Raw genomic sequence first — 15,047 nt, 5'->3', positions numbered from 1 at the left:
GGAACCCTATGTTTCACACGAGATTGCTGCTGTCAGTGAAAAATTGTAATGTTGACTTTAAAAAATTACTAAATAAAGTAAGGAGATGTGGTGGTGGTGGTGATTGCCAATGAGACAACTAGCCGCCAGAGTTTAAATAAAGAGGATGTCAGCAATCATAGGCAGCCGTATGGCCTTTAACAAATCGTATAGTCGGCTATAAAAGCAACCACGTGGAAATGTGAAACAGTTCGATCGAGAAATGTAACGGCCTTATTTATAACTAAACAATTTACGAAAAAGAAATATGAAACACATGAACCAACGAAAACCATTAAACTACAGGCTCTTGACTTGGACAGGCATATGCAGAATTTGGCGGAATTGAACATGTCTGTGAGCGCTCAACCCTAACCCTTACATGGGACCGCCGTGTAACAGCACAACAAAAACTATAAAATCAGTTGCAGCTGGCTTACTCAATAAATCGGTATTACTGGCCAATATAAATTCATCAAAATCCGGCGTAGATCTCGATGCTCCGGTAGAGTAAGCTGAAGCTGATCCTGCACAACGTGAGTCACCTCTCGTGTTATTCGTGAAATTACAAACCCAGTTATTTGGTCTAATGTGGTAGGTCATCCTCGAGGAAAAGAGGACGGAATTGTGGTTACGAAAAAAAAACTGTTTTTTAAATCTTGTATGTTACAGAGATATAAACTTTTTACAGTCAACATTACAATTTTACACAGACATCAGCAATCTAAGGCGAGACAGAGGGTTCCGTGGAATCCTTAACGAATTTATTATAATACTGATTCCATTGGGAAAATGTATTTTTCCGCATTTCGGAGTATAGCGGGAAAATGTTGTCTAAAAGGAACGCTTTTTAAGAACGGTATGTTATGGCGTTTTTTTTATACGACCGCAAAAATTAAAAAATGTTTAGTCGTATATTGGTATCACGTTGTCGTCGTCTGCGTCGTCGTCGTCAGCGTCGTCCGAAGACAGATGGTTTCCGGATAATAACTTTAGTATAAGTAAAAAGAAATCAATAAAATTTTAACACAAGGTTTATAACCACTAAAGAAAGGTTGGGATTGATTTAGGGGGTTATTGTCTTAACTGTTTTGGAATTAGGGGCCCAAATAAGCATTTTTGTAGTTTCCAGACAATAACTTGTGTAAAAGTGTATGAATCTCTCTGAAATTATACCTACAAGTTTCCATACAACAAAGGGATGGTTAGGATTTACTATGGGGGTTATGGCTCAAACCATTTAGGAATTAGAGGCAAAAAGGGGAAAACAAGTTTTTTTCTGGTTAAAGGACAATTAAGACAATTTAAAAGCAGTCTATGGGAGGTAATCCAATCCCTATTTAAAACAACAATATTTGATTACCTCCCTTACACTGCTTGTAAATTATGTATTAAGAAATGGTGATTGTCTTGAGGTGATTAGCTGTCAATTTATTTTTAAAAGTTAAGTACTACTAATCAATATTAATTTTAGCCATGACTATGTATGTCATTTTATATTTTAAGACTTGTATGGTGTATTTAAATGGGTAACTATGGTTGAAAACTTATTTAAAATTTGAATTAAGATTATGACTATATCTTGAGGGAATGATTTTTTTTAGAAAAAGGGAAAAGGGGAGGTGAAAAAAAATGGGAAAGGGGGGTGAATAAGAATTTGTGGAGGGACTATTTTTTCTCATTTCAGATTTCAGAAATTAAAAAGAAAATTTCTTCAAATATTTTTTTTGGGGGGGTTAATATTCAACAGGATAGTGTATTGCACAAAAAGCAAAAAAACGGGGTCAATTTTATTTAGGGGGAGGGGTCAATTTACAACAGCATAGTGTATTGCACAAAAGCAAAAAATTGAATATATATTCAAATCATATAACCAATTTTTAAGTTCTTTGACTACAGTTATTCTGTGGCAGAAACCTATTATGTGTCAAATATTTAATTACAATCCAAATTCAAACCTGTATCAAGCGATAATATTGTGTCCATTTTGGTCCAAATTTTCAGGGTTGGACATCTGCGGTCGTATCCAGCTGCGCTCAGCGAAGCAATTTATATTATGTGTAGTTCTGAACATGGTTACGTGGACCAATCATTTGGATTGTGTCATTAAGTATTCTTATGTTAATGAGGTGAAAGCGGGTTTTAACATTCTTTTTTGTTTGAAAATCATTCTAGCCGCAGACGTTCAACACTAAACTTCAATATTTTATAATATTTGATATTTATATATTATTTTGTTTTTGATGAAGTTCGGCATCAATGTCCTGAGGCGTGCCTTGCACTTGCTCCGTTAGTAATCTTTATTGCAAAATTACACCCATAAGGGTCAAGCAATATAATCAAACAATTATATACATTACCATGCAATACAATACAATGTAATACGATACAATATATAGAATAATAGAACATATTTTAAGAGTTCAATTATAAATTTATGTAAAAAAAACACCATCATAAGCTTGTCTCACATGAGTCTGACCCCCTCAGTTCTAAAGACTGCTTAATGAAGACTCCAATATGACAAACAAGTTCAGGAACGGGGTTTAGAATGTGTTTTAGTTTATTAAATGCATCAAGATGTTGAAATAATGGTACATAGTCTTTTAGATAAGCAAAAAAATTAGAACGCAATGATATGTTTATGTCACAATACAGAAAGAAATAAAATTCTTCATCTAGCATTCCACATTTTTTACATAATCTTTGTGCTCTTGGAATGTTTCTGTACCTTCCCAATTCAATGCCTAGGGAATGATCACTAAGTCTAAATTTTGAGATTAACTGCCTATGTATAAAATTATTGCAATTTAACTGACAATTATTTTTTTTTATTTTCCATAAAGACAAAGTTTAGATGAGGAATCCATTTTTGAAAGTTTATTTAAAGTAGTTTTTTTTTCATATTCCTCTGAAACACACTTTTTAATGTTACATTTTAACACGTTTTTTATTGTTTATAAGGTACATTAATATAGAGTAATTTTCTGGGTTTATTTTCATATCTTTACAAATTTTATCTGCAAATGAGTACCAAGAATAAATTCGTGCGGAACGTAAATTTATGTTTGTTTGTAGAGATTCTTTAACCAGGGGATTAATATCAAAAATACATGAGTGTTTGAGTTTTTATATAAGAGTCCAAAGTAAATCTACCTAATTCTGATCTAGCACCTATGTTAGTGGCTGTCTTTTTCAGTCAACTAATAATGCTTTACAAACTTTAGAATTAACCTTCTCAAAGGGATATTTTTCTGCTAATGCAAGAGTATCACAAAAAGTGTTATTTACAGCAGCTCTATTAGATGCCATAAAAGCTGACTGAAAATTATCCATATACCAAATTTCAGAGTTGTATGTCAAAATAGGTCTTATAAGAGTATCAAATAATTTACATGACAAATTAGTGGGAAACAAATTAAAATAGTCTGCACGGCTAAATGCATTGCTTTGTGTTTGTTATTGTTGTAGTGTATGTAAGATCTAAGGAAAATAAACAGCCGGACTAAGAAATGTGGGTATATCTCCCTTATGTCCGAAATATTGTTTTTTTTTAGTACTTTTTTTCTATTATTTGACTGCCGTTCCCCCTTTTCATAACAAATAACTCTGAACATCAACTCGAACTTTAATTTGAACTTGAACTCAATGGATAGCTTCAAACACCCGAAGCACATTAAAAAAACGACTGATATGGACATCGATTTGGAAATAGACCTATGTTTTTTCCAAAATGGTCACGTGGTTTTACCTCATCATCAAATAAGCAAGTTGTCGACTTAATCTGTTAACAAGATGAATTCAACATGTCGACTTCTTATTACTTTGTCATTACATATATTCTAGCAAGTCGGCATTGTAATGCAATTTTTTCTTCATCATTCGACAAGTTGACTCCACATGTTGATTTGATTCCAGCTTATTACACACAACATAACTAATAATTCCGACTTATTTGCAACAAAATAACTTTACAAGGGGTGTACTATATGCGCGTCCATACAAATGTCTTCTTAGCTTGTAAGAATCAAAATAGCAAAACCTTTTAGCATTGTCAAGCGTTATATTATTTATGTTTTACGTTTTTTTACTCTAGAAGTTTAGATTGAGTTTTCGGGCCAATATGTATTCAAACTCTATCCTTTTTCAAATGATCTCAATGAAATGTATAAAATTTTGACGTTGAACATTGTCGACTTTTTATCGCAACATCACAATACCGAATTTGACGTCCTAATTGAATTTTGACTAAGGAGTGAGATGAAGCAAATCACACTTTAAATAAAAAAATTTACCAACTACGTTCATGGAAAGTATAAATCAGTAAAGAATTAGAGAGATGTGTGAAACGTTATTTTTCCTCTCGAGACGGTTAAATTCACAAATTGAACACGTGAGGCGTGACGATAGCGAAGTCTTATCGTATCGCACGAGATACAGTGCTGGGACTGTTTTTGTAATGATTTTTCGACGATATAAAGGCAAAATTTATCTTAATTTCTTTTTCATTGGTCTGTAAAGAGATTGTCAACTTTCAATGTGACATCAACAGGTCGTCTCTTTTTGTTATGCCTAAAACAAGGACATCATAAATGAATTTTGAAAAATAATGAGCCGTGGTCAACCAACCACGCGTTGTTCAAAAATCAAAACAATCAGTGCGCTGGGAAAAAGTATAAATCGGCTAAGAATTAGAAAAATAAATACTTTTTTTTAGGTTTAAAGTCCTTGGTGTAATTGTTTGTCATAATATCATGTTGAAAGTAAAATTACATACATAGCTTATTTTGGTCAATGGCAAACTGTGACTCATGATGAGTAATCTAATATGGTTTTATATTGTCATTAATTTAGAAACGGATTTCGTCGCAAGTGTTATTCTACCAGAACAAGATACATCTATGCCGAACGAAGCCTGGGACAGAATAAAAGATGATCAAATGCAGTCATTCCTAATTCCTATGAACCACAAGTCACCAATACACAGAGATAAAATACGTTTTGTATGCATTTCTGATACCCATACACAAATTGAAAAGCTCACAAACTTTATACCATCAGGAGACATATTGCTTCATGCTGGTAATTTTACAAATACTGGTCAACCAGAGGAAATAAAACAATTTAATGATTTTATAGGTAAGAATGAATAAGTTTGGTGCGTTTTCTTTTAAATTGTCCACCCTTTATCATACTTAATATGATTTGATACAAAATTCTAGCGGGGAAATCGAAGAGCAAACTTAAATCAAGACAATAAAAATTATAACTTTCACAGTTATTTCAATATCAAAATAATAAGCAGATGCGGTATGATTGTCAATAATACAACCTTTTTATAAAACCAAAAGGATAGAGATGTAAACAACTACAATAAACATACCCCATATCGTATAGAAAGCTATACAAGCTTTTTAACAAAACGTTTAACAAAACCAATTGTTTATCCAATGTTCCCATATGTTATAGAGCACATATGAATATCACCATATTCGTGTTTTCAGAAGAAATCAATTAGTTTCGATATGTGGAGTGAAAAAAAGCTTCAAAACGACAAAATAACCGAAACCCTTATCGTCGTAACATTTAACGTCATGCTGCAAAATCGACGTTTTTCATGTTTATTTTATTTTTATACATTACCATTCTTTGTTGCAAAAAATTGGCGCGACGGGTGACGAGCTCAGGGCTCTCAGTCACAAAACTTTACTCAGAACTCGGAGTACAAAATTTGTGCTCGAAACACCAAATCCATGATTTTGATTGGTTGATTTCTGAGTTCGAGTACGAAAATCGTGCTCGAAAGTTTTATGACCGCAAGGCCGGGTTTGGAGGCTTCATATTCCAATTCAGTACGTTTAGTTAAAACAATTTTTACGCTAGAACTTCTAAAAAGTATATATACGCAAATGTCATGTATAACGTACAACATGCTTTGATTTCATTTAATAAGACTTGAATAGACCAAAATATGCCCAAATATGTTAGTTACATGACTTCCATGATTTGTTGTCTTTAGAAATTAGATCAAACCGGTCATACCCATACCTAAATGATGTAATTAATAAATAAAAAAACAATTTCTGGTAGCAACCCATATTTCTCATTACATTGATTTTGTTAGTATTTGGGCCGTATGCATTTTTATTGAATTTGTTGCAAAAATTGCCATTAGAGTTTGTACTCGATCACTTTCAGTTAGCCCTTTAGAAGGCCACCTGCTTTCAATCCTAATGAAAATGTCCAAACTGATGTATCAGGTACCAATATAAAAGTATAACACTTTAATCATTCATTCAAACATATCAGGAGTAATACATCGGCAAAGTTACCGGAAAATCATACCAAATTTTCCCCATACCGACTAGTATCATTTTGTTTCATACACGACGGATACGATCATACACGACGGATACGATCATACACGACGGATACGATCATACACCGCCGTTGTCATATAGCACACGGAAGGTAGCTTTAATTCAAAAGACTCTTGGTCACTATGACTTACGATTTTTGGCAAACCAGGAATCACCAACACATTGGACAGTACAACATTAAACCACACAAATCTATAACACCCGACTCCTCCGAAAAAATAAACGTACAAACTAAGACACACCAACACCAAACAACACATAGTTCCGATAGCCTGACTTGATACGGGCACAAAAAATGATCAAGTGAAACCACTCCACAAAGAAATCAATGTTTTTGTTTTTTATTAAAAAAATTTGGAAACTATTTTAATATATCAATTCTTTTGTGTAAATGTGGTTTTCCAGGTACTTTACCACATAAGTGTAAGATCGTTATCGCTGGTAATCAGGATTTGACATTTGACGATTCTATGTGGATTGATGAAGAAAGAATGGAACAATCTTTTAATCTAACAATACAAACAGTGAAACAAGTGTTAGAAGAGGCGAATGTGTCTACGATCAAAGAACTACTCAGTAATTGTATATATTTAGAAGATTCTTTGGTAAACATATGTGGAATTCATATATACGGCTCACCATGGTAATTTTTATCATTTAGTAACAAGTGCTAATATCCAAAAAAAAAATGTCCTACGTAGAACATTTATTATAGTCGTGCGTGCAATTTACAATTCTACTGGTGACAAAATTCACCAATATCAATATTTCCTTATGAGTTAATGAAGGGTACGTCAGGTAAGCCAGCGACCACCATTAACGCTTCTATTGAAGTATCCTTATATCATATTATATAATGGCAACTGATCTAGTATCTTAACTTAATCAGAATGAGATATGAATAACAGAAGGTGTGGGTATACATCAACTAAACCGAAATCCAATGACAAACAAAAAACAAATGACATCTTCTAGAGGTCAACATACAGTTTTCAACAATAGACAAATGTTTAGTCAATACAAAAGCAGTCCGAGTCTTAAAATTGTGAATTAATTTAGCAGACACAATCAAAGATCTGCCATTAACCAATATAGGTTGCATGGACTTACTTTGGTAAAAAGCTGGTATTCTTTTACATGCACATCCTTACACCAAGTTGTATGGTACAGTGGTACTCTTTACTTGATTTTAAAACTCATCATGTCACTGAAGCGTTGGAAAATTGTTGGCATGATATTGAGAAACATCCTGCATAATATCTTGTTTCTTGGCAAAGTAGTTTTGCTTCAAGCCCTCGATGTAAACATATTATGGTACAATTATTTCGATATGGTTAACAACTTTTTTGTTGAATGTATAAACATTAAATTCGCATAAAGGTAAATAATTTTGCCCAAGGATCATATTCACTGATTTATAAACTAATTTAAAGTTACTTTTAATTGTTATTACAGGATACCAGAATATTGTAATTCGGCCTTTAATTTAAAGAGGGGCGGTGAACTTTTACAGAAATGGGATAATATACCTGCTAATACAGATATCATCATAAGTCATGGTCCCCCCTTAGGTAAGAGCTATTTTTTTTTCAATTTTAACGTTCGTGGTTGATGACAGTATGGTTATCAACTTCTTTTAAACATCAACAGTGTCAGAGCTCAGACCTGTTTAAAGAAACGAGTCCTTAACAAATCCAAATACTAGTATCTCAATACAGTCCCTAAGATATAATTCTCTTTTTATACATATATGCATTATATACTTCAACTATACTATTTCATATTTAAGAACTATATACCAGTGGTTGCATGGAGATATTTGGATTGGTTAAGGACTCATTTCATTAAACAAACTGGTCGTAGAACCTTTTTTCTATGATATTTATTATGTAATATTTTGCTTAAATGTTTATCGCTATTATATTGATTATAAAATAAAACACTTAATTCATTTCACACACATACACACACTTAAATAATATGTTTATCTTTGAAGTTTTGTACACAGAAGATATTTGTTTAATAGAAAAAAATACTGATAAAATTTTCTGATTTAAAAAGAAATTGAAAAGGAAAACATTGTTGTAAATTGTTTTTTTTTCAGGGTATGGCGATTTGACAATATCAAAAACTCATGTCGGGTGTTTGGAGCTTTTAAATACAGTACAGAGGCGTGTTAAACCAAAATACCATGTATTCGGTCATGTTCGTGAAGGTAAAACTAAATTACAAATAAGATAAATTCACAACTAATAAAAAATAAACAATATTCCTGTATCACTAGAAAAGCAGGAAACATTTTGAATACATTGGTATTACTGATTCCATGCTCTAAATCACTGGTTATTGCTATTTAGATTTAATGTATCTATCTAGTATCCCACACAACCATTTACGTGATGATTTATTTCACGTATCGTGCATTTTGTACTATTTTAAAACCGTGTTTCTCTTTTTTTTAATTTTTGCATATAATGTTACTGAATATTTATAGACGTGTTTCTTGCAGTCCGTTTCTTGCATGGATGTCATGATTATATGTTTGTTTTTTTCAATTTCAGGATATGGAATTATTTCTGACGGATTTACAACTTTTATTAACTCATCAACATGTACTTTTAGTTATACGCCTTCAAATGCACCAGTCGTATTCGATTTGTCTATCCCTAAAGGTCACAGTAAAGATGAACTACTAGAACTGACTGTAACAAAACAAGCGAAACGCAATGATAGATGCTAATGGTTCTGTTAATATTGCTTAAAGGTGTTTTATAAAGAGAAAGAATGCTTTAAATCATCGATGAATACAGGATTGCTAAACACATCGAAAACGAAAAAGAAGATGATATTATCCACTTAACAGACCTACAATTTTAATAATAATGTCCTTTACAAAATTATACGCCTTTATTCATGTATATATTAAAAAATATTGAAAAAGAAGATGCACATGACACAAAACAAAATAAAAAATACGAGTAAGACAATACGAACACAATGTTTTTACTATTTGGTGGGGTGCATTTTATTTCATATTTCATTATTACACAAAGAGGACTAAAGACTTCAATAACGGACGATCCTACATATAGAAAAATTAAAAGAAAAAGTTTGGTATTTTAAGTCAATTTAGTTTTATCTGAATCAGGTTTCTGATGGTTACATAGAATTTAGATGAATATAACACACAACTCAATAAAACGGTGACTTTGTTTCGGATTTTCAATTGAACAAAATCTAAAATACAAAACGATTTTGAAGACAAAGATTGTCCAGTGACAGAGCAGGGGAGTGGTTTATTATTAGGGTATTGAAGCAAAGTCATTGGGATTAGAATTAAATGGTTTGAGTACTTTACATATTTTCTGATTTTTTTTAACGGTATGTCACTTTCAGTAGTAAGATATGCAACGATGTTTCCTTTTACATAGTTTAACGTAAATTTCAGCTTTTCCATATTTGTCTTTTTCAATTTGATTTTTTTTTAAGATAACGTAGGCTACAATCTTACAATCTTACATGCAAATTACTACGCTGGATAGATATGACTTAAGGTAACACGATACCGAATGGCATATCTCCCGATTTCTAAAATGTTTGGTACACTGGTACTTTGAATCGAGTTACATCGGAATATGAAATAAAAATGGGGGTCACCATTTTTGTTTTTTTGTAATTTTTGTTAGAAAACGTCAATTTTGGCGACAAATTTACCTAGTTATATAGGGAAAATGCCTTTTTTTTAACTTATTTCTTTAGATTTTCAATGGATGGCTTCGTTCCAATATACGGAGAAAGATTAAAAACTAGCATAATATCCAGGATTGTATACTGAATCCATGCATGTATAGAAAAACATATGTCACCATCCTTGTTTTTTAGATAAATTGCTTCAAAGTTGACCGATACGCTTAGAATTTGACAGAAAACATGTGACGTTCGACTGAGTTAATTTTATTTCGTCTTAACTGAGTGCACTTTAAGCTTTTCAAAACTGAATCGTCAACTTAACCCTACCAAACTAAACAATGGTGATGTCACCGATGTATCCATGCATGAATAAAATAAAGTGCTTCAAAAATTTGATTTGGTAAACAGTGATGTTGAGGTACAATTTGAATTGATTGATTGATGGTTTGCTTAACGTACGGTGGCAAATATTTCATGAATTTTCAGGACGATACAATACAATTTGAAATAGTTGTGTCTAAAAGACACATTTGGTGCAGCCGTCAAAAAAGGTTAAACATTCTGTTAGTTGTGTTAATTATAAAGAAAATCAACATCCTTATAAAATACACATTCTAAATATAGTATACTCTGTATGATGTAAACGTGTGGGTTGTGTGCGTAGTTAGACGGACAAACCTTGCAAACTGTATGCACAATTTCACATAAATAGACAAAGTTCAACCTTCTGTCGTTCGTGGAAAATTATTAAAAAAAAATGATCCTGAGAATATATATGCACCCTCAATATAGGTAAAAAAAACCTCGGCGCAATATATTATCAAAATGACAAATTCATCAACCTGTCATAAAAGAAAATAAAAAAATCTGACAAGATGCGCATCTTTAGTATATGTACTAACACCAGGTATATAATTTAAAAGTTTAAGCTTAAAAACTGTAGTCCTAAGAAATCAGCCGTATAAACCCTATATACCAAGTGCGGGACGGACTGTCGAACGGACACGAGTAAAACAATATGCTCCCAGTATTTTGTCAAGGGAGCAAAATATATATTAGCATATACGATTATGTTCTATTGTATAAATCATTTGGTGACAAAATATCTTTTTGAATAAGCATTTCATAGTGGAATGGTAATTGGGAGATCTCAAATGTAGCAACGTAAGCAAGCTAACATCTACGTCATTTAGTCTTTGATGGAAAGTTGTCTCATTGGCAATCATACCACATCTCCTTATTTCATAATGGTTTGAGTTTTCCTCTGAAATACAAGAAGTTTAAAGTCTAACAAATACGTACTAGGAGACTGAAATTTGTTGCTGCTATAGTTAAAATCTGATTTTTGTTGTGAACATGTGATGTTATAATTTGATAGATTTAATACTTGCTATACTAAATATACTTATTAACTTTCCAATTCGAGGGACTAACGAATCTTTACTAAAACTACAAATTAGCAGTAAAAAAATACTCGTTCATCCTACATTAGTCATGTGTTATTTAGATGTCTTTGGTTTGTGTGTCGTTAATCGGCCATTTGCTGTTTTTTTGTTTATCCTACATTTCCATTTATTCACACAAAGATATAACAACCCTTTTAATGTAAATAAACACTTGGTATACTTGTAAAAACTCCTTATAAGATTGCGAATATTCTCGGGCTTTTCTCGACGCCTATGTGAGCAATATGCCCATCCCCCCCCCCCCCAAAGGCACCTTTGCTAATCGTCTGTGAGTCGTTTTGTCTCCCCACTTTGTGAAAAGGTGCGTTTTTTTATCAGCTGCACCTATACATCATGTCCAACTCAAAACACCAAAAAAACTGACTCATTCCCGAAGACCAAAGTGCAAATTATTATGAATCTAAATCAAAATGATTTTAAAATTTCGTTGGATTTTTGTCCCCCGCGCGATGCGTTGCGTGGGACATAGAAATACCGGGCGTCCGTCCTTCCGTCCGTCCGTTTGTTCGTCTGGTCTTGTTAGCTCTCTCACGTGTACAATTCTTGCCAGATTTTTATAAAACTTATATATTAGGTTTATATCAGCATTGTCGCTGACAAGCTTGAAAATCAGTGCCGATCAATTATTTTTAAAAGAGTTATGCCCCTTGGAAATATTAATTATATACAAAATTGCATTTGTAAGCGCTCTCACGTGTACTTTTTTTGCCAGATCTTTAAATAATTTATATTTAAGGTTTATATCAGCATTGTCTTGGATAATTTCGAAAGTCATTGCCGATTAAATATTTTCAAAAGAGTTATGCCCCTTGGAAATATTAATTAAATTGGAAATTGCATTGCATTTGCTCTCAAGCCTGCATTTTTCTATTAACGATATTTATAAAAAGAAACAAAAAAAAACATTTTTTTAAAAGTTATAAAGGCCATTGAGAGATACAATATGTACAACGCGAGAGGGTGGCATTGGAACTCTGTTCTTTTAATCAGTTTCTTTTGCCGTTTGAATAAAATAGGTTAATGAAAATATCTTTTAATAACTTGTTTGCGTTCGAAGCGCTTTTCTAGATCAACCTTCATCGAAGCACCGATCATTCATTTATTGAAGGGCCACATGTTTTTAATGAATGGTTTGATTTTAAATTTTGAGAAAATAATTTATTTCATAATGGAATTCATAGAAAAAATATAACGGGATCTGAATGATTTTATTTTATTTCGTCCTAACCGAGTGCACATTTAGTGTTGACATCCCATATGTTTAAGCCTTTGCTAACTTTATCCTATTCCGATGTAGCTGTCCTGTTTAGATTGTGCTTATAAGATTACAATGCTAGTAATTTATTTTAAACAAGCTTCCGAAACCATATCGGATTTTTTCTGTACAGTCCAATAAACTTCAAAGACTGTTTACACGTGAAACATAGGTAACGTTGTTCGGTCAAAATAGTCAAGTTCAGCTAAAATTGAGAATGGAAATGGGGAATGTGTCAAAGAAACAACAACCCGACCATAGAGCAGACAACAGCCGAAGGCCACCAATGGGTCTTCAATGCAGCGAGAAACTCCCGCACCCTGAGGCGTCCTTCAGCTGGCTCCTAAACAAATATGTATACTAGTTCAGTGATAATGGACGTCATACTAAACTCCAAATTATACACAAGAAACTAGAATTAAAAATGATACAAGACTAACAAAGTCCAGAGGCTCCTGACTTGGGACAGGCGCAAAAATGCGGCGGGGTTAAACATGTTTTTTGAGATCTCAACCCTCCCCCTATACCTCTAGCCAATGTAGAAAAAACAAACGTACAACAGTACGCACAGTAAAACTCAGTTTAAGAGAAATCCGAGTCCGATGTCAGAATAGGAAACAAAAGAATATAAACAAAATGACAATAATACATAAACTACTCTTCTTTTTTCATTCCATGCCAACAAACCATTTTCTGTCTGAGTTTATACGTCTGCTTGTACGGTACTTTTTTCGCTAAATTTTTCCGGTATTCTTTTTCTAATAAATTTTCTTGGGAAACGGCATGCATCATTAATAAAATAAGAATGTATTGCAAAATTAAACCAACCCAGAATAAAAAGCTCAATCTGTTATGCATAAGAACACAGATAGATAAATCGTACAAATGCTTACATGTACTTGTCAATAGAACATTTAAAAAGTATATATTTAATTGTAAAGAATGAGAAGAAGAATGGGAGGAAGACGACGAAGCAATCAATGTCAAATAACGTATTGCATAAAATCCCTCGACACTCTGCATCTAGTAGAGGCAAAGTTACAATTAAAAATATTTATTTATTTAAATTTCACATTAGTGTGATTTTTTCTTCTTCTCATTTTTGTTCTTTCATTTGAATCGCGTCTATGTAAATTTTGTTTTGTGATTGAATATGATACGTATAAAAAGCGTCGCTAAAATGAAGGTATTCTTAATATATATATATATCAAATAAAGGAACATTTATCTTTCAACTATTTTATATCAGACTGAGGCAAGTTGTTTGTTAATCGTTCTAAGTTATTTAAAACATCAGGTTTTACGTTTGTCGTCAATTTCATGGATGTCGACAACAGCAAGAACGATAACTCGTGCCGGGCGTAACGTCATTCGGTATCGTGTAACCTTTTTATATTCCTAACAGCCAAACGGACGTCCCTTTTAGTAAGGGTTTGCTGTCGGACGCGAGTCCAGGGATAACAAAATTTCTGTACCCTAGTCAATCCTTGGAGTTTGAATAAAAGAAAATATGGAGTATGAGACAACATCCCAACAACAACAACAAAAAATAAACCATCTAGAGTATTCAGTCATTAATGATATACAGATGCCTATAAAAAATGTCAAGCTAGAAACCGTCTTATGTCTAACTTGAACAGTAAGGAATGAAGTTTACAGTATTTACCACAAAACAATATGCCGACAGACACATGAACATTTTGTGTGGTTGAAAAAAGTCACCCTCTCCTTTTTGATCTCGATCATCGGTGGGACAACATGGTAAATAAAAAAGATGCAGCAACATCATTACAGGAAAAGAACTTATTTATAAATATATATATAAAAAAAAAAACACAAGTACAAGCAAAACCAATATTTTTAAAATACAGATAATGTCTCCACGCTTTGCTTACAAGCCATATAAGTGAAGCGTGGACACAGGTTCTATGTTACAACCAGATTGAAGCAAAACAATAATAAACAATACAGTCTTAAAGAACACTCGCAGTTACTAAAGCAGGTTATCACCTGAAACTACACTGTAATATCGATGGCCGATTACAGAGATGATTTCATACATCTCTGTTATAAATTAATATTATATGCAAACAGTACAGAAAGACACGATCGTTGATCATTGTTGGAACAGTTAATATTAAGTAATATGATATTTCCATTTATGTTACACGACAACTATGAAAACTTTAATGTTGTGGTATTAGTTTTTTCTTTGCAATTCACTTCTTGGTTGAACAC

The 15,047-nt window shown here is 32.7% G+C and overlaps 1 protein-coding gene across 2 annotated transcripts in view; it reads left to right on the top strand.

Moving 5' to 3' along the window:
- Positions 1 to 10,579, top strand: part of LOC127728718 (metallophosphoesterase MPPED2-like) — a 154,221-nt gene extending 143,642 nt beyond the window's left edge. For both annotated transcript variants that reach the window (XM_052236365.1, XM_052236364.1), the window contains exons 2-6: positions 4,873 to 5,157; positions 6,804 to 7,041; positions 7,854 to 7,969; positions 8,503 to 8,613; positions 8,960 to 10,579. In XM_052236365.1, coding sequence (XP_052092325.1) covers positions 4,873 to 5,157; positions 6,804 to 7,041; positions 7,854 to 7,969; positions 8,503 to 8,613; positions 8,960 to 9,138 — 929 coding nt within the window. In that variant the 3' untranslated portion in view covers positions 9,139 to 10,579. The remainder of the gene's footprint in view (positions 1 to 4,872; positions 5,158 to 6,803; positions 7,042 to 7,853; positions 7,970 to 8,502; positions 8,614 to 8,959) is intronic.
- The last annotated feature ends 4,468 nt before the right edge of the window (positions 10,580 to 15,047 follow it).

The sequence above is a fragment of the Mytilus californianus genome, unplaced genomic scaffold (assembly GCF_021869535.1).
Source record: "Mytilus californianus isolate M0D057914Y unplaced genomic scaffold, xbMytCali1.0.p SCAF_2, whole genome shotgun sequence".
NCBI classification, from domain to species: domain Eukaryota; kingdom Metazoa; phylum Mollusca; class Bivalvia; order Mytilida; family Mytilidae; genus Mytilus; species Mytilus californianus.
This window is presented reverse-complemented; position numbering and strand designations above follow the sequence as displayed.